At 33.5% G+C, this 24,026-nt stretch overlaps 2 protein-coding genes and 1 pseudogene across 3 annotated transcripts; all 3 read left to right on the plus strand.

Moving 5' to 3' along the window:
* Window positions 1-1,464: 1,464 nt before the first annotated feature.
* Window positions 1,465-14,706, plus strand: LOC115981484 (pentatricopeptide repeat-containing protein At1g09820-like). Of its 2 annotated transcripts, none has more exons than XM_031103657.1 (2): window positions 1,465-3,768; window positions 14,653-14,706. In XM_031103657.1, exon 1 carries the CDS (start codon window positions 1,689-1,691, stop codon window positions 3,528-3,530), a length of 1,842 nt encoding a protein of 613 aa, XP_030959517.1. In that variant the 5' UTR covers window positions 1,465-1,688; the 3' UTR covers window positions 3,531-3,768; window positions 14,653-14,706. The 2 variants fall into 2 exon arrangements, with proteins under 2 accessions (XP_030959517.1, XP_030959516.1); XM_031103656.1 differs by lacking the exon at window positions 14,653-14,706 and adding an exon at window positions 4,607-4,694.
* On the plus strand, window positions 4,470-5,279 carry LOC115980364 (annotated as a pseudogene).
* Window positions 10,790-15,593, plus strand: LOC115981485. Its single transcript, XM_031103658.1, has 2 exons — window positions 10,790-11,061; window positions 14,653-15,593. Exons 1-2 carry the CDS (start codon window positions 10,986-10,988, stop codon window positions 15,378-15,380), a joined length of 804 nt encoding a protein of 267 aa, XP_030959518.1. The 5' UTR covers window positions 10,790-10,985; the 3' UTR covers window positions 15,381-15,593.
* The last annotated feature ends 8,433 nt before the right edge of the window (window positions 15,594-24,026 follow it).

Here is a 24,026-nt window from a genome sequence, read left to right on the forward strand (position 1 = left end):
ACAGTACCTCCTTGGCCTCTGCAACTCACAAAGGGAGTGGTGAGGGCGGCTGATGGGACAGGCGCTCAAGTGGATGCTTAGATGATCAACAGGTGTAAGGTTGAGATGAAAGAAGGAGAGCTATATAATGTAATGCAGTCCCCCAAAGAAGGGGACGGAAAAAACTGTATGAAGACCTAAAGAGAAAAGGAATATAAGGAGACTTGAGAAATCTTTCCCGTGTCTTTTATCTTCTGCAACCACCTTATCCATGCATTCGACCGAACAGGCTCACTGAAGCCAAGTTCTTTCACCCATTCTCTACGAACATTCATTGTGGGTTGCGTCTTGGGTCAAAGCCTGATCATTAGAATTTGGGCCAAGAAAATCGTGCAACCACATAAGCTTAATGTGAGAGATAAAACAACAGTAACGAAGTAGAGTAGTGGGAAGTCACTTAAAGAAAGAAACTATGTTTTAAATTTTCTGGTGTAAATATGCAAATAAAAAACTTGACTGTTGTTTCTCAAAAAAAAAAAAAAAACTTGACTGTTCCCATCATCATCATAAAAAAAAAAATGACTTTAGTATAAGGACTTGGGTTAGGTCAGTGCATCTAATGAATTGGATTTGTTGAGATAATAATAGGTGTCCACTTTTAACCACATGTCATTATTTTAATGAGTCCAATACAATTGAACACTAGACCCAATCCTTACCCTTAACACAAAAGTTTATTAGAGATGTAACTAGAGATATAGGTAGCCTCAATAATCAATATTACTCAATACCACCAAAGCAATGAAATTAAATTATCATTATTCATCGGGGAAAATAAAAATGGATTGCTACACATTGAATGAGCTTTAGGGCACTTTGGGTAATAAGCTCACCTCTTGAGGTCATTTTTGTCATTTCATCATTTATATTTCGTTTTGTTTTAATTAATTTTTTTTAAAAGGATGGGAGTCCCATTGTTTCTTAACTTCTCAATACTTATAAAAATAAATAATAATAAAAACTCTCTTTTTTTTGGGGGTGAAAAGATGATTAAATTAATAACTAAGAAAGAACAATAGGTTCAAGACAAATACTATTAAAATACATCCCATTGAGATCATCCTCATAAACATTAATCATGTCCATAGGTAGATTAACAAAAGAAGAAAATTAGAAAAATCAACATCTTAAATGAAACTCATTTTAGTAAGACTATCAGCACATCTATTCGCTTCTCTAAAGCAATACTTGATCCGAATTTGTTGGAAGCGGGAAACCATCAGCATGCAATCATCCGAAACAAGGGAGATGACATTATTAACATATAGAGGATTACCTAATAATTTCACGATAACTTTAGCATCTAGTTCAATCAGAAGGTAGAATATATTGAGGGTTAGCAAAAAAGGTAGGATATATCGAGGTTACATCGTAACAACAGCCCCCCTAAGCCCCGACAATTCTGCCTCAAAACTATTAGTAAGCCCAATCCGTTTGCTAAAACCATTAACCCACCGGCCCCTATCATCTCTAACAACGCCTCCACACCCAGCCAGCCCAATATCACCATTAAAAGCCCCATCCTTGTTGAGTTTCTTCCAGCCCTGCGGTGGCCTCTCCCAACGTATTCTCTTGACCACAGTTTCAATTATCGGCTTCTATTCGTTTTTCTCAGTCATCTCTCTCTGCCACAGTTTCAGAATATCTCTATGAATTCAAGATCAAAGCTCTTCCAAGTCAATTTTCTACATGGGAAAGTTTCCATTTTCACGAGAAACAAACAGAGTTCCAGGCCTTTTTGCTCTCCAGACTCCACTGCAACAACCCCAACCTCACAATCTCTCAACATCCCATCTCTCTCAGAGCTCATATCAAAGCAACACTGGTCAGAGCTGAAGACCCATCTCAAACTCAACCCCACAAGCTCCACCACACTTCTCCACCACTTGCTCAGCTCAGAGGCTGACCCAGAGCTCACTCTCAGGTACTTCAACTGGTCCCAGAAAGAGTTCAGACTCTCACACCCTCTCGAGCTCTCTTTTAGACTCTTGCACTCACTTGCCAATGCCAAAAAGTACTCAAAGATGAGAGCTTTATTAGATAGTTTTGTTAAAGTTGAGAACTTTCATTCCAATTCTTTGATTTTACATGTGGTTTCAATGAGTGGCAATAGTTTTTGTGCTAATTCAATGATAGTTGATATGTTAGTGTTAGCGTATGCGAGAAATAGGAAGACCCATTTGGGGTTGGAGGTGTTTAAGAGAGCTGGGGATTATGGGTTTAGGTTGTCTGTGTTTTCATGTAATCCATTGTTAAGTGGTTTGGTGAAGGAGAGTGCAATTGGGGATGTGGAATATGTGTATAAGGAGATTAGGAGGAGGAAGATTGAGCCTGATGTGATTACATTTAATGTTGTGGTTAATGGGTTGTGTAAGGTTGGGAAGTTGAATAAGGCTGGGGATGTTATTGAGGACATGAAGGCGTGGGGGTTTTTGCCAAATGTGGTTACGTATAATACTCTCATTGATGGGTATTGCAAGATGGGTAGGGTAGGAAAAATGTATAAGGCTGAATCCATTTTGAAGGACATGGTGGCGAATCAAGTTTGCCCGAATGAGGTGACTTATAATATTTTGATTGACGGGTTTTGTAAGGATGAGAATGTTGCAGCTGCAAAAAAGGTGTTTGAGGAAATGCAAAGGCAGGGTTTAAGAGCCAATATGATCACGTATAACTCATTGATTAATGGCCTTTGTTGTGGTGGGCAGCTTGATGAGGCTATTAGTTTGCGGAATGAAATGTTGGGCTCGGGTGTGAAGCTGAATGTTGTTACTTTTAATGTGCTTATAAATGGGTTTTGTAAGAAGAAAATGATTAAGGAAGCTAGAGAGTTGTTTGATGATATAAGGAAACAAGGGTTAGCTCCTAATGCTATAACGTATAATACATTGATTGATGCTTGTTGTAAGAATGGGATAATAGAGGAAGCCATTGTGCTGCAAAGTTCAATGTTAGAGAAGGGGATTTTCCCTGATGTTTCGACCTATAATTGCTTAATTGCAGGTTTGTGTAGAAAGGGGGATATAGAAGCAGCCAGGAAACTTATAACTGATATGGAGGGTAAGGGATTGAGAGCTGATCTTGTAACATATAATATAATTATAGATGCACTGTGCAAGGAAGGGGAATCAAGAAAGGCAGCAAGGCTCTTGAATGAGATATTTAAGATGGGTTTGAGCCCAAGTCACGTGACATACAATACTTTGATGGATGGCTATTGTATGGAAGGTAACCTCAAGGCAGCAGTGAATGTAAAAACACGGATGGAGAAGGAAGGGAGGCAGGCAAATGTGGTAACCTACAACGTGTTGATTAAAGGTTTTTGTAAGAAGGGCAAGCTGGAAGATGCAAACAGGCTTCTTAATGAGATGCTAGAAAGAGGTTTGAACCCAAATCGGACTACTTATGAAGTAGTAAGAGAGGAAATGATGGAGAAAGGTTTTGTTCCAGATATAGAAGGGCATCTATATAATGTCTCTGTTGGAAATTGAACATTGAATTGACAAATGAATTGTTATCACTGTGACTGATGTATCATGGGGCACACTGATACAACAAAATGGTAGAATGCAACCTCACTGTCACAAGTTATACATATCTAAATTATTTGTTAAGATTGTTGCAGTTTTAGAAGACTAGACCACAGTACATGTGCTTCATTTTCCCCACAAGGAATATTTTCCCACACCATTCAAGTTTTTGAGGACTTGTCATGCCTGTCCAATTCAGGTGCATGTCTAAACCTCTAGCTGAAAATCCTGTGTAATGTAGATCATAGGAAGAATTCTGAATCAATTTCTTGATGATGTTAATGGTCACTAATTAATTCCTTTCATTTTTATGCAACTCAATGGTGGCTATCAATATCAATTACTTTCAACTTAAAAAAAAAAAAAAAAAAAAAAATCACGATTACATTGATTGTCCTTAATTTATTAGTTGGATTGTAGAATTATATGATCCTTGTCCTTGATGTTCTACATATAGTTGATTGTATACCAGCCCCTCTGATCCAACTTCCATTTAATAATCTCTGGATAATAGGTTTGTTGGACTTTACTCTAGATGAGCTAATGCAATTTTACACATTTTTTGCATCCAACTGGTTTCGTTTTCCTTATCTTTCTGAATGAAGTAGCACCAGTTGTTACCAAAATCCTATATGTTTTCTTGTATTACTTATTTTCCATTTAACTGTTTTGGGACAAACATAACCCTTCCCATATTATCAACCTATATATATAGTAGAAGAAATTTTTTAATAAGTTCTTACATTTACTTTCTGGTGACATATCTTTTGGTTAAGTAGGGGATTGTGAGGAAGATTTAAAATTTTTTGAATTCTTATTGATGATTTTTGTTTCTAGAAAGAGAGCCAAGTTGTCAACCAAAAGGCGTTTAAGTAATAATTTTGAATAGAATATGTAGAAATGGTGTTTGATTGTATCTTTAAATTGGTTTTGAGGTTTTCTGTTGTTTATGTTTATGAATCTTCATTTGGTTGTTTCGTTATGCATTTTCTTCTAATAGAAGTATACAAACTTTACCTTGTTATTACTGTTTATAGCTGAAAAATGTCGGTAGCTGGTTAGGGAAGAGGCTTCATCCCAAAGTGGGAAGTTTACATTCTTGAACTGTTTAGACATGGGCTCTGGAACTGTAGCATGTGGTGTGAAAGAGGGTGTGAAGCTGTATTTCTAGAACATTTGAGCTGCTCATGTTGAAAGCAAGGCATATTGCAATTGAGAATGCCTTAGTTTATGCATTGTCACAGGGGATGGCAGCTAAAGTTGCAGCCATAAAAGCACAGAAAGAAGGGGCAAAGTCTGCAAAGTTGGCAACCTGGAAAGCCAAGCGCATTATAGGCCCTATTATCTCCTATGGATGGGACTTTTTTGAAGCAATATTCTATGGTGGTACCATGACAGAAGGGTTCCTCAGGGCACTGGGACATCATTTGGCCTGCATGCTGGTGGTTTCTTTGGAGGGCAAAGGTTTGGGAGGTTTGGCTATCTTGTGGGAAGTCAATTGGGCAGTTGGGTTGGAGGTAGGATTGGACTTATGGTATATGATGTGGCTAATGGAGTGCATTACTTGGTTCAGTTTGTTCAAACTGCAGAAATTGCTCTTCATGAAACACCGGCCTATGAAAAATTTGAAGCTTCTGAGGACATAGCTATTTATGAAGCTCCTCCTTCTGTCCTTCATATATGAGTTCTGAGGCATCTGAAGATTCCAATGCTTATGAAACTCTTGCTTATGAGAGCAATGAATCATATGAAGATTCTGAATTGAGGTGAATTTATTAGGTTACTTTTATGATTTTCTTTTTCTTGAAATTCTGTTGATTATAGATGCATTATAAACTATGTTATACTAGCTTTTTTAAAATTTGTGTATAAATCTACAAATAGTCTTGTTGTACAACTGTTTGTAGTCATACTTGATTAATGTCACCATAATAAAATTATGTGTGGGAGTTGGTGGAAGGAGCATGAAGATAATTTATTTTAATTTTGAATTCAATTGTATTTATATTATTAGTCCATTGGATTTCATTTTAGGTCTTATTAGTTGCTTAGGTTATTAGTATTTTATTTTATGCTATATTTAATTTTCTAAGATGAATTATTTTTCATAATTCAATAATTGGGCCTTGATCCAAGTCAATTAGGATTAGGTTTTAGTTCTAGTAGTTTATATATCATTTTTTTAATAAATTAGTATTTTAAATATCATATATGCATGCTATTATACTCTTACAAAGACAAGTTTATGATGAATTAAATTTTAATTGGAAAATTGTCAATTAATTCCTTTCATTTTTATGCAACTCAATGGTGGCTATCAATATCAATTACTTTCAACTTATAAAAAGAAAATTAGAACTGGATCAGAAAGAGAGGATTGTATCACTTTTAATTAAGGGAACTATAGAGTATGTTTTTGTATAGGATAGAATTTTGGAAAAGAATACATGTGGTCCAACCCCAATTAGCCTCGACGATCCATAACCAACCTCCAAAGTTTTGGGATTAAGACTTTGTCGTCATCGTTTTTGTTGTTAGTATCTTGTTTCTTGAACTCTAGGGATTGATTTCTTTGTTTGGATGGTAGCGTGGGGAGATCCTTACTTGTGATAATCTCATTAAGAGAGGACACACATTGAATGTGTTAATTTCTTCTTCTTTTCATTTTGTTCTCTCTCTCTTTGATTAGTGATTTTATGTTTGTGTCTATTGGAAAGCTTATCATTTAGTTTGATGTAAGCTGTGTTCTTTTTGGTTTTCCTTCTTATGAAATCAAATCATGTAGCTGTTACATGGGGCATATTGTGTGATTTTTCCTACATTTTGCAATGTTGTTCCTGGAATGGGTTGCTCATTTCATGCCATAGTTTCTGCTAGAATGGCATTGGAACTGAGCAGCAATATTTCCAAAATTAATTGGAGAAAATGACTGCAGACTATGACTGCAGACTAGTATTTCAGTTTGAATTATGAGACTGCTGTGACTAAAGTCATAATTTCTATTTGGTAAGGCTTGAAAAAGAAAATACCGTTTTCTTTTGGGTTATTTGGTTTATGTTTCATATTTATTTGGACTCCATCTGTGAGGAGCCAATCCACAGTTCTCATGAGTATCCGATACTCATCCCTAAATTATAACCCTGAATCAAATTCTTGATGATGTTAAAGGTCCCTAATTCATTATTTTCATAGTCTCATTTTTATGTAACTCAAATGCAGGCCCACCTGTACAAGCTTTCAACTGGTAAGAAGAAAGTAAGACCCAGATCAGAAAGAGATGACTGCATTACTGTTAATTTTGTTTATCCTATGACATATTTTGAGTTCACTTTCGTTTGCATTAATGTATTTTTCATCTCTTAGCAGGTGCTTTCCATTGGTGAATTTGCAAGCGATCAAGAATGAACAAGCAGAAGTTCATAAAGAATCTGAGAAATGATGATGTCAGCTGGTTGCAAACTTGATCAGTGAGATGAGCAGGGACCAAATGGCAATATACAGTGCTATGTCAATCATATGTAGAGCATCATTTGCTTGTGGCTCAGAAGAAGTTCGAGTTAACAAACAAGGTTGCTATCTATAAAAGTATAAATTGCCCAATCTGAAGGATGATATTGGTTAACCATTTATAGTACCAAAGATTATGATCCGCTTCTGAATGTTGGTCTGCTTCCTCTTACAACCTATCATGCTTTATAAACTTTGGTAGAGTATAGTTAATAGCTGTGGACATTCCCTACCCCATTTGGTCCTTTGTCGAATGCTGGAAGGCTTTTGTGCCAATCACAAACAAAGCAGCAAATAATCAGTTTGCCACGGACATTTCCATTGTCTCTGATCCTTCATTGAGTGTTAGTTGACTGTTACACCAATCACAACCTATCATGTCAGCTTTGAATGTTGGGCCATCATGAATATAGTCTTTTTTTTGTTCTTTAATAATTTTCAAATTCTAATACCAAGTTGATGCCAAACTTTGTGTTGAGAATTTGTTTACCATGTGGGCTAAACCATAAAAATTTAGTACGACTTGTTATTATATATATATATATATATATATGATAAGTGTTATTATTTGTATTAATGATGAATATAGCAGACTTGTTTAGCAGCCAACAATTATGCTTTGTGAATTCTTACCAACTTTCTCATTTGAAGAGAGAATTGGGTTTTGAATCTAGGTGCCGTATAAGAAGTACCATGAGGAATTTAATAAGTTCATGACTAAAGTTAAACATAAATGAGTGACTCAAAAAATTATACAACTGTGATAATATGAGTATGCATTACTCAATCCCAAAATTAATGTGTGTGTCTGTTTTTATTTATTTATATATTTATTTTTAATCTCTATTCTTCAAGATTAGGTCGAATAGATTCTATAACCTTTTTCTTTTGAATAAAAAAATAACACAAGTAGGGGGAAAAAGGGAGGGGAGGGGGGTGTTTAAAAGAAGAAACAGGCTTGCATATGAAGTTTTTTTTTTTTTAATTAATTTATGATTTGAATAAAATATCCATTACTTATTAAATAAATAAATAAAGGCTCACATATAAAGGTGATGAAGAACAATATTTTGGGGAGGACCCAAAAAGAAAAAAAAAATGGTTTGCTTAAAGTTAAAATTACCTTTAACATTTAGGCTATCATTCTAGTCCCTTATGTATCAACATTTGCAATTATCACTATCCTACTTTAGAATTAGTGAATTACTGTTAATGTGGTCATTCTTTCACAGTTATATGAAGTTAAAAATTTGTCCCTTTTCCGTTTTCCTTTTTTATTTATTTTTTTAAAAATTTTTAAGGACGGAAAAACTTAATTTTCATTATCAAAAATTAGCCAAATCGACTTGTAATACAAACTCAACATCTTGCAGAACCTCTTCCATAAAAACTAACAAATTTGAAGATAACTTGACGCATCTAACTAAAGAGGACTATTTCCTTAACCATGTTGGTTGACTTGGGTGGCTAACCCTTTTTATTTATTTATTGTTTTTATAAGATAAGTGGCTAACTTTAAAAGATACAAATCCATCTTCTTTATTTATACTTATTTCTTATATTTTGTGAGATTTATTAAATATCTTAAATTAGAAAATTTTGAACTTTTTAAAGTAAAAAATAATAACAATTAAAGGAATAAATATTATTTTCATTCTTAAAATATAGTATACGTCCTATTTTCCTCACTAAAATGTAACATAATACATATTTTCTAGATGGAAAAGTAGAACTTAAATTATAGTTTTGGATAAAATAAATGACATTATGGGGCCAGAGAACTTATGACCCGGCCCACTTTCCATTAGGACCCAGGGCCCGCGCCGAGGATAGTAGTTGCCGAAGACAAGTAGTGAAAGACCAAATAGCCTAGAGATGCAGCCGAGGATGACCCTGTCCTCGGCATCCCAAGACTTCAAAGGGAAGAGCGACATGTCATCAAAGGCAACCTCCAAAGCGCCCCCAAAAGAAAAGACGAATAGAATGAGGCTCACATGGGGGTATGGAGTGGGAGTGGTTCTAGGAAAAGACGTCACCTCCGCATTGAATGCGCCCACAAACGTCCTAGCCATATTGATAGGAAAAGACTCCTGAACAATGTGATTTCGGTTATTGCAACTAACAGAAAGTAGGGGGAGGCGGCTGATGGGACAGGTACTCGAATAGGTATCTGCCTGATCAACAAATGGAGGGTCAGGATCAACCGAGAAGGGCTATATAATGTAAAGGCTTATGCGCCAAAAAATGGGGGGCCGAAAACCAGGGTACCCAAAAAAAGGGAGAGGAAGAATAAGAACATGAAGCTTCATGGACAAGATCCACTGACAACCTTAGCTCGTCTCTGCGTATCCACCATGAGTACCATGATTAACTACCGTCCAGTGACCAAGGCCTAGCCTTTTAAGCCCACACTCTACAAATTATATTGTTTGAGCCCTTAACGTGCGAACCCAACATCATTTTGGGGTCGTTACAAATTGAGTCCTTATAGATATTATTTAGGTTATATTTTTGTGCCTTAAACTTAACAAGAGTGGACTAAAGAATAAAATGTATAATATTTTAAATTTGTGAATGATGGATGTAAAGACCCAAAAATTTGTGGCCTAAGCCCACTTAGAATAATGGGTTGTGCCTTTCAAACCTGGCTCAAATTAATAAAATTTGTAAGAGGTGGGAAAGAACAACAACAATAGGCTTTGCCTGAGGACTAGTAAGAGGAAGAATCTCGTATTTATTTAGAAATAAATGAGTATAAGGCTCAATACAGGTGCTCCTGAGAAGGCTGGGTTTGTATAAAAATGGTACTGTTCATTTTCTTTTTTCAATGCTCTTTCTTTTGTTTTCTTTCTCTCTTTTCCGATGCCCCCTTTTCCAATGCTCTCTCCTTCCCTTATATACTTCTACCTTCATCATATCTTCACCATTTATTCCTACCAAACTTCCCTCTTTTTTTTGACACTTGTTACCTTTCACATTTGAAGTAGGTGGTGGAAGGAACTTGCTTAGCTGTGACTTGCACTGTTTAGGTCACTTTCTCATCAATGCAGCTGATAAAGCTGTTATCTATCATTTAATGCGGACGTAACAGACTACATCAGGCCAAAAGCTTCCCTACTGCCTACTGACTTCCAATCTCTTCAGATCCTAGCTTCTACTTAGAATACCACCGAGTATCATGATTCGTTTCTTCTCCTCCTTGGGCAACTTCTTTCCTTGGACCCATGCCTTGCAATAGTTCCACGTCGATGTTGTGACTTTCCAACTTACTCCTCGGTTCTCGAGTCAATGCTACGACCCTCCAACTTCCTCCTCGATTCTCGGGTACTCACAATTGATATAGAAAATTTTATATTTTAAGGACAAAGAATTGAATTTTTTTAAGAAGATAAAATATATATATTTTTAAAATAGTTTCAATCTTAGATCTTTTATTTAAGAAAGAAAAATACGTTATTCGTTATGTTATTTTTATTTTTGAGGAGAAAGACAGCAAAGCTCTTTTTTAGCTTCTATATCAGCCAGAAAGGCTGAAACCCACAGAAGATAAAATCTAATTAAGTACGATATTATCAAAATATAATATAACATTTTTTAGAATATTAGGGTGGGAAAAAAAAAATTGAACCGTTACATAACATCCCAATTGGTTAATAAACGACGACGTTTGAGCTCAATTCAAAACGCAGCGTTTCGTCACTGGACTCGTGTGAATCCAATTCTCCCTTTTGAGTCAAGCTTTTGAGCGTTGAGATTCTTACTTCTCTCTTTGGTCAAGCTTTGGGTCTCTCTCTGTGTGAGAATTTCTATTTATATACACATTCACATACAAAATTAGCTAAAATTTTGATTTGGTGAAATTAGGGTTCGGGTTGGGGATTTTTGCTTTTGAGTGCTTTTCTGGAAGTAATGGATTTCGATTTCCAGAGTAACCGTGTTCAGGTTCTGCTAACCATCGTCGGTATCATCACTCTCAGCATCACAGGTATTTTATGTCTGTGTTTGTGTGTGTGTGTGTGTGTGTTGTGTTATGCTTATGCACCTGTTTGGGTGCTGAGAAAATGGGAGAAAATTAAGGGGAATTGACTAAAGTTATGAACTTGGGATGTCATTTTGTTACATGGGTACTTCTCCAAAAGTTGTGTATATGCTTGTATGTACGGGTACTTCTGCAAAAGTTGCTTGCTTTCTTTGTTGTATTTTGTTATGGGCCTATTTGGTTGCTGAGAAAATGGGTTTGGGATGTCATCAGCATGGGCACTTCTCCAAAAGTTGTGTATATGCATGTATGTAAGTATGTATGGGTGCTAAAGCAAAATTTATTTGCTTTCTTTGTTGTATTTTTTTATGCATCTATTTGGTTGCTGAGAAAATGGGAGAAAGTTAAGGGGAGTTAACTAAAGTAAGGAACTTGGGATGTCATTGTGTTACATGGGTACTTCTCCAAAAGTTGTGTATATGCTTGTATGTATGCACGTATGTATGGGTACTTCTGCAAATTGCTTTCTTTGTTGTATTTTGTTATGAACCTATTTGGTTGCTGAGAAAATGGGAGAAAGTTAAGGGGAATTAACTAAAGTAAGGAACTTGGGATGACATTGTGTTACATGGGTACTTCTCCAAAATTGTGTATGTGCATGCGTGCATGCATGTATGTATGTATGTATGTATGTATGGGTGCTTCTGTAAAAAATTTCTTGCTTTCTTTGTTGTATTTTGTTTTGCACCTATTTGGTTGCTGAGAAAATGGGAGAAAGTTAAGGGGCGTTAACTAAAGTAAGGAGCTTTTTTTGATAGGTAATAGAAGTTTTATTGATAAGAAAAGTACAATATGTTTACGATCGTAAACTCACTACACTTGAAGCGAATGCATGGGTACTTCTCCAAAAGCTGTGTATATGCATGTATGTATGGGTGCTTCTGCAAAAGTTGCTCGCTTCCTTTGTTGTATTTTGTCATGCACCTATATGGTTGCTGAGAAAATGGGAGAAAGTGAAGCAAATTGACTAAAGTAAGGAACTTGAGAAATCGTTGTGTTACATGGGTACTTCTGCAAAAGTTGTTTGTTTTCTTTGTTGTATTTTGTTACGCGTTTGTTTGGTTGCTGAGAAAATGGGTACTTCTACAAAAGTTTTGGGATCATATATATAATGCTCTTATGATTCATTAATGGTAAGTTCCTAAAGTTCATAATTTTGGGTTTTGATTTCTTTGTTGTATTGTTGTCTTGAGTTGTGCACCTGTTTGGTTGCTGAGAAAATATGAGAAAGTGAAGGGCAATAACTAAAGTAAGGAACTTGGGAAGTCATTGTGTTACATAGTTACTTCTATAGAGGTGTGTGATCAGAAATATATATATATATATATATATATATAAAGGCTCTTATGGTTCAGAAGTTTTGTAAGTTTTAAAATTTCATAAATTTAGGTAATTTTGGCTCGTAGACTTTTATTTATTTATTAAACCTTTTCCCACTATAGCTAGGCTGCTAGATTTATTATTTATTAATGCTGTTTGTGGTCCATGTTGGAGCAGTTTTTCATAACTTTGGGACTTGAACATTGAAACTCTATAACTAGGCATTTGGCAGAGGGTTTTTGGTTGGTAAGTTTTGTATGTACCTAATGGATTTTGAACCTACGACCTCCCCATCTACTCTATTCTTAGGGACCCCTTCATAGTTTGTAGAAATGCTTTTTGGACCACGTGTGTAACTAGAAAGTTTATACTCTATTCCACCTAGGCATTGAGCAAAAGTTACTGTGGCCAAGGAAGATAATGGCAACAAATATGACATTGTGTAAGAGTTTGCAAAACTCATGGCTAATGGTTTTAAAGTTAGCCCCGCTGTTCTGAAATGGTCTCGGCAAGTGATGTAGGCAGGAATCATCAGCTAGGCACCTAGGCCTGCAAATGGATTGGATTTTAACTGGATTGAGGCTGACCCTAGTCTGGTTTATTAAGTGGAAAGTCAATTACAATTTGAATTCCACTCAATGTCTTCATCTCCAAAAGCCTATTTGATTTGAATATCAGATTGGCTTATATATGCATATTTTATGTGACTATAGATTACTTGTCATATCAATTTCTGGGACAAATTTGAACTCTAATTTAATACATAGATCAAAACCTTCCTACCCTGACCACTAGGATTATGATTGGATTGGATTATAATAAAAATTTCATGCATTAACAGGCTTATGACCAACTGGAATGAAAGGCTTGATTATGAGCTTTGAAGGATATTAAACTTTATTATTGTTGGAGGTGTATATGTATAAACTAGAGAGAAATGGTGAAAGATGGATCACAAACCGTGCAATAATTTGAGCTATGGTTGATGGTTATTACTTGATTTCAATTTTTAAGATACTACTCTTTTTTGGCAAGCATGGAAGATGCTACATACTTTATACAGGCATGTATGTTGAGGAAAATGATTTAAAGAAAGTAAAGAATGAAGAAAAAAGTCTGAATCTTTATTTGTTATGTTGGTTTGGCTTTCTGGCCTCAATTGGAGTGCATTGAGTAGGTATTCTTGGAGCGATGTTTATGTTTACGAATAGAAAGAGTTGTAGAGAGCTCAAGTTTGTGGGATAGAAATTTTGATTTGTCCATGAGGTCTTAAGCATCACAAGTCTCTTTTATCTTTTGGAGTTTACTACTAATCTCCCATTCTTGGACATGTGCTTATTGTGTGTGAGATTTTTCCATAGAATGATAGAATCACTCATGGCATTTTCCCAACATTGTTGGATGGCTACATTGTGGCACTTTATGTGGAACCAATATATGTTTTCATCGTTTTGGTATAACATGGTGAGTGGTTATAAATTGTCATTTACTGAAAAAAGAAAAAAACATGATTACATTGATTGTCCTTAACTCTATTAGTTGTACTGTAGAATTATATGATCCTTGTCCTTGATGTTCTACCATACAGTTGATTGTATACCAGCCCCTCTGATCCAACTTCCATTTCATAATCTCTGGACAATAGGTTTGTTGGACTTTACTCTAGATGAGCTTTGCAATTTTAATATTTTTTTGGATCCGACTGGTTTTGTTTTCCTTATCTTTCTGAATGAAGCAGTTCCAGTTGTTACCAAAATCCTATACATTTTCTTGTATAACTTATTTTCCATTTAACTGTTTTGGGACAACCATGACCTTTCCCATATTATCATCCCTTTAGGAATACTTCATGATGGCGTTTAGTTTATATATATATATATATATATAATGGAAGAAATTTTTAGTATGTTCCTACATTTACTTTATGGCTTTATGGTGACATATCTTTTGGCAAAATAGGGGATTGTGAGGAAGATTTAAAGTTTTTTGAATCCTTATTGGCAATTTTTGTTTCTGAAAAGAGAGCCAAGCTGTCAACCAAAAGGTGTTTAACTAATAATTTTGAATAGAATATGTAGAAATGGTGTTTGATTGTATCTTTAAATTGGTTTTGTGATTTTATATTGTATATGTTTACGAATCTTCACTTGGTTGTTTTGTTATGCATTTCGTTCTAATAGAAGTATACAAACTTTACCTTGCTTTTACTTTTTATAGCTGAAAAATGTCGGCAGCTGGTTGGGGAAGAGGCTTCATCTCAAAGTGGGAAGTTTACTTTCTTGAACTGTTTCGACATGGGCTCTGGAACTGTAGCATGTGGTGTGAAAGAGGGCGTGAAGCTGTACTTCTACAACATTAGAGCTGCTCATGTTGAAAAAGCAAGGAATATTGCAGTTGAGAATGCCTTAGTTGACGCATTGTCACAGGGGATGGCTCCTAAAGATGCAGCCAAACAGGCACAGAAAGAAGGGGCAAAGGCCGCAAAGTTGGCAACCCGGAAAGCCAAGCGCATTATAGGCCCCATTATCTCCTCTGGATGGGACTTTTTTGAAGCAATATACTATGGTGGTACCATGACAGAAGGGTTCCTCAGAGGCACTGGAACATTGTTTGGCACGTATGCTGGTGGTTTTTTTGGAGAGCAAAGGTTTGGGAGGTTTGGCTATCTTGTGGGAAGTCAATTGGGCAGTTGGGTTGGAGGTAGGTTTGGACTTATGGTATATGATGTGGCTAATGGAGTGCATTACTGGCTTCAGCTTGTTCAAACTGCAGAAAGTGTTCTTCGGGAAACACCGGCTTATGAAAAATTTGAATCTTCTGAGGATACAACTACTTATGAGGCTCCTCCTTCATATATGAGTTCTGAGGCATCTGAAGATTCCAATGCTTATGAAACTCCTGCTTATGAGAGCTCTGAATCATATGAAGATTCTGAATTTAGGTGAATGCATTAGATTACTTTTATGATTTTCTTTTTCTTGAAATTCTATTGATTATAGATACATATTATATGCTATGTTATACTAACTTATTCAAAATTTGTGTATAAATCTACGAATAGTCACATTCTACAACTGCATGTAGTCATACTTGATAAATGTCACCATAAAATTATGTGTGGGAGTTGATGGAAGGAGCATGAAGACAATTTATTTTTATTTTGAATTCAGTTGTATTATTATTGGTCCGTTGGATTTCATTTTAGGTCTTATTAGTTGCTTAGGTTATTAGTATTTTATTTTATGCTATACCTATATTTAATTTTCTACTATCAATTCTTTTCATAATTCAATAATTGGGCTTATATATATATATAAATGAGTAGTTTAGATATCATATATGCATGCTGTTGTACTCTTACAAAGAGTAGTGTATGATGAATGAAATTTTAATTGGAAAATTTTCAATGATCTGATGTTGAATTGATCTAAGCAATTAAGCCTAGATGCTGAATTCCTAATATTTTTTCCCCTTTTTTGACGGTGATTTAAAGCAAGTCTAGGTGATGATTCATAGGTAAATTCTCAGCCTAGGTGCTGAGAATTTGTGCGACATCAGTTTTGGTATTAGAGCTTGTTCTACGCTGAGTAATTATTTAGTGGAAGATGCTTCACTAAGATCATACAGAGTAACAGAGGGAACTTCATTTAACGACGCCGAGTAATCATTTAGTGGAAGATGCTTCGTTAAGATCATACAGAGCAACAGAGGGAACTTCATTTAAATTAGCAATGGCCAATGGAGTGTTGTGACATTAAAAAAGAAAAAGAAAAAGACGGTAAAATTTATTGTATAAATCTATTTGTTTATCATAGGTGAGTTTGGTGTTTTGTCTTTGTACGTCAAATTGGCTTATTTGTTGGTCCTTTGCTATATTGGGTTGGTTTTAGGAGGGAAGTATTCCCTCCCAAAACTCTCTCTCTGTTAAAGGTTGTACTCAAGAAGGAAGAAAGACACCATTTGTTTATGGGGTTAGTGGCACACAAAAGGAATGTAGAATGCAGGTGAGTTAATAGCTTCACTGGTCTGAGCAATGATGGCTGAAGAGCTCATCTTGGATCATATAGAGATAGAGTTGTCCTCATGCTCCTCAAGAGAATTTTCATTATCAGATGGTAAAGTCTTTCTGAGCTTTTTCATGAAAAGAGCTGATGGCTTCTAATATCATTGGTGGGCTGAGGGGCTTCAACAATTGAGGAGTTAAAACATCAGTTTCAAATTAGAAGATGCTCACTGCTAAGGCTGTCATTGAATGTGAAATTCGGTTTCAAATTCATAATTTTTTTTTTTTTTGATTGACAGTGTTCAAGTAAAGACTGAAGACCGGTAATGAAAGTTTTTTTATATTTAACATACATTAAAGAGCAAAGTTTTGTGCACTAATGGAACATTAGAGTGATATGTGGTGTATTGAATTGGACACGTGAGTGGCACATAATCATTTTTAAACACGTATTATATCTATGTCACATACCCTAGCATATTAGATGAATTAAGATGGCTTGTGTGTTACATACCAGCAACGGGTTCAATTTTTAGTCAATAAAGAAGAATTACACATTACACTATCATGCTAGTCCTTTAATTTTGTCTACAACTCCAAAAAATGACAAGAAAATAGAGTTTTTCTATTCGTCCATCAGGAAATTATGTTACCTGAAGACTTAATAGGGGGCTTGTAGGTTCTGGTCTGGGATTCTGAGACTGCAAAGTGTAAGTGACCAATGCCCATTTCTCTCAAAAAGATCCCCAAATGACTTTGTTGAATCAACTTGAGAGAGATTTTAAGAAAATAGATAGTAATGTAATTGCCCAAGTGTTGGGCCAATATGTAATAGTAAATTTTATGTTAGGGTTCTGTTAACGAGTTAATGACTTATTTTAGGAAAATTTCTAAAAAGTTATTTTAAGAAAGTTTAGATACTAATTTCATAAAAAATATTAAAAAAATAGTAAAAAAGATTAGCTTTTTTTTCTTTACCTATAAAATATTTCTAAAAATATTTTCTAGGTCATTACTCTTAAGGTATTTATTAACTTTTTCCTTTATGTCATGGGTAATAACTTGTGAGCACTAATACCTATAGGGTTTAATTCATATATCATGGTTTTGAATCTCCAACAAGAATAGGAAGGATATTATATCTAAAAAATCAAAAGAATTTCCAAATTATAATAATCCTTTAATATGAGGTGGATCGATCTGCCCATTTTTGAAATTATACCTATTCTTAAAATAATTAGTGATATCTATGTTCCAATAAATATACTTTATTAAAAATTTGTTTTATTTTTGTTTAATAACAGTTCTTCACCCGCCCCAGTGAATTAGATGGCTAGATACAATTGATTCGAATTTGGGTTGAAAACTACATTTTTGAAATCCAACTTTTCAAGAAGTTTCATGTCAAATAATTTCAAGTTGATGGGTTGATGGGAAACTGACCTTAAATAAAATATTCTTTTGTATATAAGTTTGAAACATCTCTTGATCAAAAACAGAAACATTTCATGATCAAATAGTTTTCCAAATTGCATTATTGAGGAAAAAAAGGGGGTGTCAATGGACATTTTGTTTTTGTTAGAATGGGACCGCAAATTGATCGCACACACAAAATAGAAGATAAAGGAGGAGCAAGGGGCCCACCTCTCGGGTCCCAAGGTTGATGACTCCTGGAGGTGTTGTCAAAGACTCGTGTACAGAACGCCCATCACTCTCAGGGGTAAGTGTGTGGCACATGGTATCGTGTGGTTGCCACACTCTCATTTTCCAAATGGCACAATGAATTTGACTTTAATTGATAGCCAACGAATATGGTTAAATCAATATGGTCCCAATTTTGATTTTGAGGTCTGTCCCAACGCTCCATCTATTTCTTGTAAAGGAAGAAAGCCTTTCATTTGCTACATTTTCTTTGGTACCATGGCATGAGCTTCAAACTTTAGAATTGAAATTGCATTGGTGAAAGACATTATGATAGGTTGAAAAAATAGATAAAATGAAGAGTGCTAGACAAGTTGAAAGTAACTTAAGGTTGACCATGAACCTAAAAAAGTTAGGTGATACAATAGATCTCTATGACTTTTATTTTTATTTATTTATTTTTTATTATTTTTTTATATATAAAAACGACAGGATATAAATTTATAATGTCCGTTGCATGATAATTATTTTTTATTATTAAATTAAGACATTAATAAATTTCATTTTTATGTAGGAGAAATTCAATCGCATGTCACTTATTCCCGATAAAAAATTTAACAAGTGAAGAGGAAGAACATTTCTTTAGGAAAGTGAAAAAGCGTCTTTTACAATGGCCTATAATGTAAACTTATGGTGGGAATCATGGTGAACAAATAATGATTTGCTTTACGCAATTTCAACTATATATGTCATTTTCCTTTGTTTCTAAACCCCACACTTTTGAAATTCGGCATCAATCCAAAAGCTAACCCAACTTCAACGTCGAGTAGTCGCATTTGTCGCATTTGTCTTCTTTGTTGGTAGTGGAGTGGCCAAATTGGCCAAAAAGGTAGCTTTTTAATTTATTCAAATTGGATGTATCATGCTTCTCTTTAACTACCATAAAAATATATTATCATGACTTACTAAAATGTAACATCTATGGTTTTCATTTATTTCCCTCGTCTATTTGAATTATGGTAATTAGGTTATAAATTTTGATGAATTTGTTAAAAATATCAAGTCTATTGTCTAGATTCATCGTATTTAATTTTATTTGGAATGCAGGCAAAATAAGCATGTAAGCATAGTAATCTTAATCTTACTTGAAATGTAAGTAAAATAATAATCTTAATCATACTTGTAGTGCAAGTATAGTATTCCTATATTAGTTTCGGATTTGACTATTATAAATACATTTCAATGGGTTCATTGTAATAAAAGACCTAAATAATAAAAGTTTAGCTATCAAATGCTTTCTAATGTAAAAGTAACCCTTTAAGGCTAAACCACCCTAGCTACCTTCTTTTATTTTCTTCTTCATATTGTCTCATATACTTTTATTATGTTGTCATAGTTATATCTCGCCTTTTTAACATAGTATCATATTTTATCTTTTCTAACATGGTATCAAAATTCAAAGGTAGTCTTCAATGGTCTCCTTTAATCCATACTACTTTAACCACTAGAGACAAATGTAATACTTTCTAACAAGATGATTTTGGTGATTTCATTTATATTTAATGGACACGTGTATTTTTCTTTTGCACCCATCTAATATCTTTGGTCTAGTACATGTTTGATGTGTAGTTAATTTTTTTTTTCTTTAAGTACAACTATATTTTTATCAATTTTCTACTGATAAACTTTCAGTAAAAGCTTAATCCAAACGCACCTCAACCCCCCTTCTCAATTTTCCATTTTATGTCGTTCTCTCTCTCTTATAGTTGCATTTTATTTCTAGTTGATAATAATGATCAAAGGTTCATTAACTTAATCTATTCAAAGGTTTAGAATAATCTCCAAAGGTAGAAAGTATGCAATTAATTGTTATTCGCACTATCGAAAGAGAATGATGATTTCTCATTTGAACCGTTGAAGTTGAAGGAAAAGGCTCAAAAAGGAATAAAACTAATATGATACATACTACTCTCTAAAAATCTTAGGAAGTTGAAGTTTGAATTAAAAAAGAATCCTTAAGATATTGCAGTGTCAACACTATGGAAGTCATGGACCATCCGGCTTTCGAAAAGACAACTTCTCAGTGGCACTGATTTATATGATCGACCTCTTACATTAATATGGTCCACAATGTATTCATATGTTTAAATTATCACAGATTGATCATCATTTTATATATTTTTGTTTCAAGACTGAATCATTGGTTTTAGAATAATATCTAAAGTTCTTATTTAAATATTCTATTTGGAAAAAGGTGAGCCTTTAATTATTCAATAAAAAAAAAAAGTGAGCATTTTGTGGCTTTAAACCTACAAGAATTCATGGCTACTAATATTAAATGAACATATCAAGAATAATAAAAGATAGTATGAAAGGAATCAAGGGATGGCATGACATTAAGTGAGCAATTCATCCAAAAAAAAAAAAGACATTAAGTGAGCAGTACGTAGGGTACGTAAGCTGGTTAGATTTATGTGTTAGTTTGACTTTGATCAAGTGCTCTTGACGGTCATCATGTAGATATATATATATATATATATATATATATTTGGTCTTAGACTCGTTGTATCCCTAAAACTTTCAACCAAGGAACTAATTACTGTCGTAATGGATGAGCAGACCTATATCGCTGGTCAGGGAATTTTTCCAAAGTGCTAGAGCTCAAACTCAAGCTATATAGCTATATATTTCTCTTCTTAGAAGTAGAAGTTTTGACATCAGTTGGATATATCCATGTGAGCATAATTTTAATACAGATATATATATATATATACACACACACATTTGAGAAATTTTTGAGAGAGTTTCAACCTATGACGTTTGCTCCCTGAGATAACTCTTTATCATTAAACTAAGATACCAATCAATTTTTGGTGTAAGTAGAGATTGAACCTCAGATTTCTTATTCAATCATCAGAGACTTTACCAGTTAAGTTAACTAGAATTCACACACATTTGAGAAATTGTTGGAGCATTTTAATATTAAATAATTAAAACGAATAAATATTACAACATAAATGTAAAGATGTAGGAGTGAATATGGAAGATGAGGAGTTAGTAAAATTGTTGAATCCCACATTGAAAAGGAGAGGGACTATTTTATTCTTTTTAATTGTGATGATTAATGGACTAATATAAATTGACTAAGATATTTGGCTAGATACTTGCGTAAGGGGGAGGTGAGGAAATACTACTCACCACCATTAGCTTTAATACTATATATTGAGGAAATAAAACATCAGGGAGAGGTCATTTGAGGCCGTAATATAACATTTGAACCATTATTCCATATTAAGCTCTCAATTGACCCCTCTCTAAGGTGTTATCTCTCCAATAATATTTAGTTAGGATTTTTCTTATAAGGACACAAATTAAAGATATCAAATGTTCAATGAATATATAGACAACAGCAATAATTAAGTTTTAATCAACAAACTAATCAAGGTGTGGGTTCTAGCTAGTTAGCTCAACTGGTAAAGTTTCTAATGGTTGAATAAGATATTTAGGGTTTAATCTCTGTCTACACCAAAAACCAATTGATGTGTTGGTCTAGTAATAAAAAACTATCATTAAAAGCGGACGTCATAAGTTGAAACTCTTTTAAAAATACTAATTAAGGTTAGTTTATATATATTTCAGTCATTGTATTTCAACATATGAATAATTATTAAATATAATAGATTTCTTCTTCCAAAAAGGAAAAAAGAGAAAAGAAAAAAAAAAAAAAAAGACAATTTACGGAAATCAAGGAAATTAGTATTTTTCATCCTTTTGCTAACCTTCACCAATATATATATATATATATATATATATATATTATCCAAAAGAATAATCCAATAACAAATCAGTCTAGTTGAAATTATTATTACTTGGGGTGGCAATGGACCCAACTTCATGTCTTGGATAATAGGATAAGACAAGCTGGGTTTATGTTTTTATTTGGCCAGCTAGTGTGAACTGAGTGATACCGATGATTAAAAATGCTCAAGATAGAAAATCAATAAATGGTTGATTTCCTTGTCAAAGGAGACTTAATTATTGTATGATTCTTGAATGTTACAAGCAATGATGTAACTTGCAGCATAAATCTATTGGTGGGTTTGTAAAACATCAGAGATGAAAATTATAAAAGCGTGTGAAAAGAATGAGGAGTGCGGGAATCTTTTCTTAACAAGCTTTTATGTAAGGCTCAAATCTTCCCCCCAAATATTTCTTCTTTATTTTTTATTTTTTGACTTTTATTTTTATTTTGAATTTTTAATTCTTTTACTACAGTAGGAGGAGGGAGCAATATAAATTATCTGTCGTATTTTTTTTATGTTCTATTAATTTTGATTTTTGAATGGATATGTATCTCTGAGACATTTTTAAATTTTTTTTTTTTTTTTGGATTCATCCATTAACCCAAAGACAAGGAGGCATGCAAGTCACATTACTAAGCTCGGCTAGACCTCTAAGAATTTAATTCATATTTTAAACTAAATTTTACAATCTAAAGATCTAATGACAATAATGTAGCTAGCATAATATTATTTAAAATTTTAAATGACATGATATTTTATAAACAATTAGATCTGAAAAAAATAAAATTTTAATTGTGAAATATATGGGTAAAAAGTAAAACAACAAAATTATAATATATTTTATATATAAAAAAACAAAATTATAATATATATTGAAACTACTAACCATATTAAATAGGTTTAAGTTAGTACTTATATTGAAAAAACTTATAGCTTAACAATATTTTTCATCTTTTCGAGGATGTAAATTTAGTTTTCAACCTTTTTATTATCTTTTTTTTGGAGAGGAATAGTTTTCAACGTGTTATTAGTATATAAAAAAATTATAAATATAAGCTTCTATTATATATATAGTTTGCATTAAAAAAAAGTAAAATGATAAAATAATTAAATTATTAAAAAGTATAACTACATTAAGGTACTATTAATTATTGGATCATGCTAACGAGTGCCCTTAGAGTAATGGTTAATAATCTATTTTAGAAAAGTTTTGACACCACTTTTATGGGAAATGAAAAAAAACTGTTAAAACATTATTTTTTTTTTTTCATTTTTCTATAAAAATTTTCTTTTATTGAATTGTTAACCATTACCCTAAGAGTGTTCGTTAGTATTTTCTTAATTATTATATAAAAAAATGAGCTTGATAAATGCCGTGGTTGGGATCAAAACCCTAGAGTCGTATAGACACGTATATACTTCCAAAGTTTTTTATGGCATGAAACCATGCTGGGTCTGTTGCTGCTATTGCACGAGCAAAATTTATTAAAATTTAAATATCTTGTATTTTTTTTTTTTTGGGATGACAAACAGATGAATGAGTTGATTACTTTATCTAATATATGAAAATTTCTATTTATCCTATCTTGTCTGATACAAGACGCTAAAACGATTATATAGGCTTCTAGGTTTATAAGGTTTTTCATATTTGTCATGAAAGTAACTCTAGAACTCTATAACTCACAATTTAATTTGTTAAACATACTTTACACATTATAGGTTCTTTTGTATGGATAGAAAATGTTCTAGCACCTTTTGACTTTTTTTTTTTTTTGAGAAACACATCTTTTGACTGTTGTACTAGCCGCTTTGGCTTATTTTTCTTAATGAAATTTTCAGTTCTCTTCTAGAAAGAAAAAAACGAAAAGAAAAAAGATTATGTTATAAATGTTAATGTAACAGTCTCATATCATAGAGGACGGTTCAAGTACTTTTTTTTTTTTTTTTTTAGAAATTACAATATGTTGTTAATCTTTGTAATTTAAACTATTTTTTTCTTTAAACTCCCATGTACTTTGTGTATTGAAAGGTGCCAATTCATTTACAAAGCTTTTGGCATGATAGTTCACGTTGAAAGGAAAGAGGTATTTAAATAATTGCATAATTTATTTTAATTTTGCTTTAGGTATTGTATGTCAATCACT

Source organism: Quercus lobata, chromosome 3, assembly GCF_001633185.2.
Source record: "Quercus lobata isolate SW786 chromosome 3, ValleyOak3.0 Primary Assembly, whole genome shotgun sequence".
In the NCBI taxonomy this organism is placed as follows: domain Eukaryota; kingdom Viridiplantae; phylum Streptophyta; class Magnoliopsida; order Fagales; family Fagaceae; genus Quercus; species Quercus lobata.

Bases quoted from the DNA above. Each gene is read 5' to 3' on its own strand.
- LOC115981485 (XM_031103658.1), top strand. From the start codon at position 10,986: ATGGATTTCGATTTCCAGAGTAACCGTGTTCAGGTTCTGCTAACCATC. The intron at 11,062-14,652 runs GTATTTTATGTC...TACTTTTTATAG, and splicing joins CATCACTCTCAGCATCACAG to CTGAAAAATGTCGGCAGCTG.
- LOC115981484 (XM_031103657.1), top strand. From the start codon at position 1,689: ATGAATTCAAGATCAAAGCTCTTCCAAGTCAATTTTCTACATGGGAAA.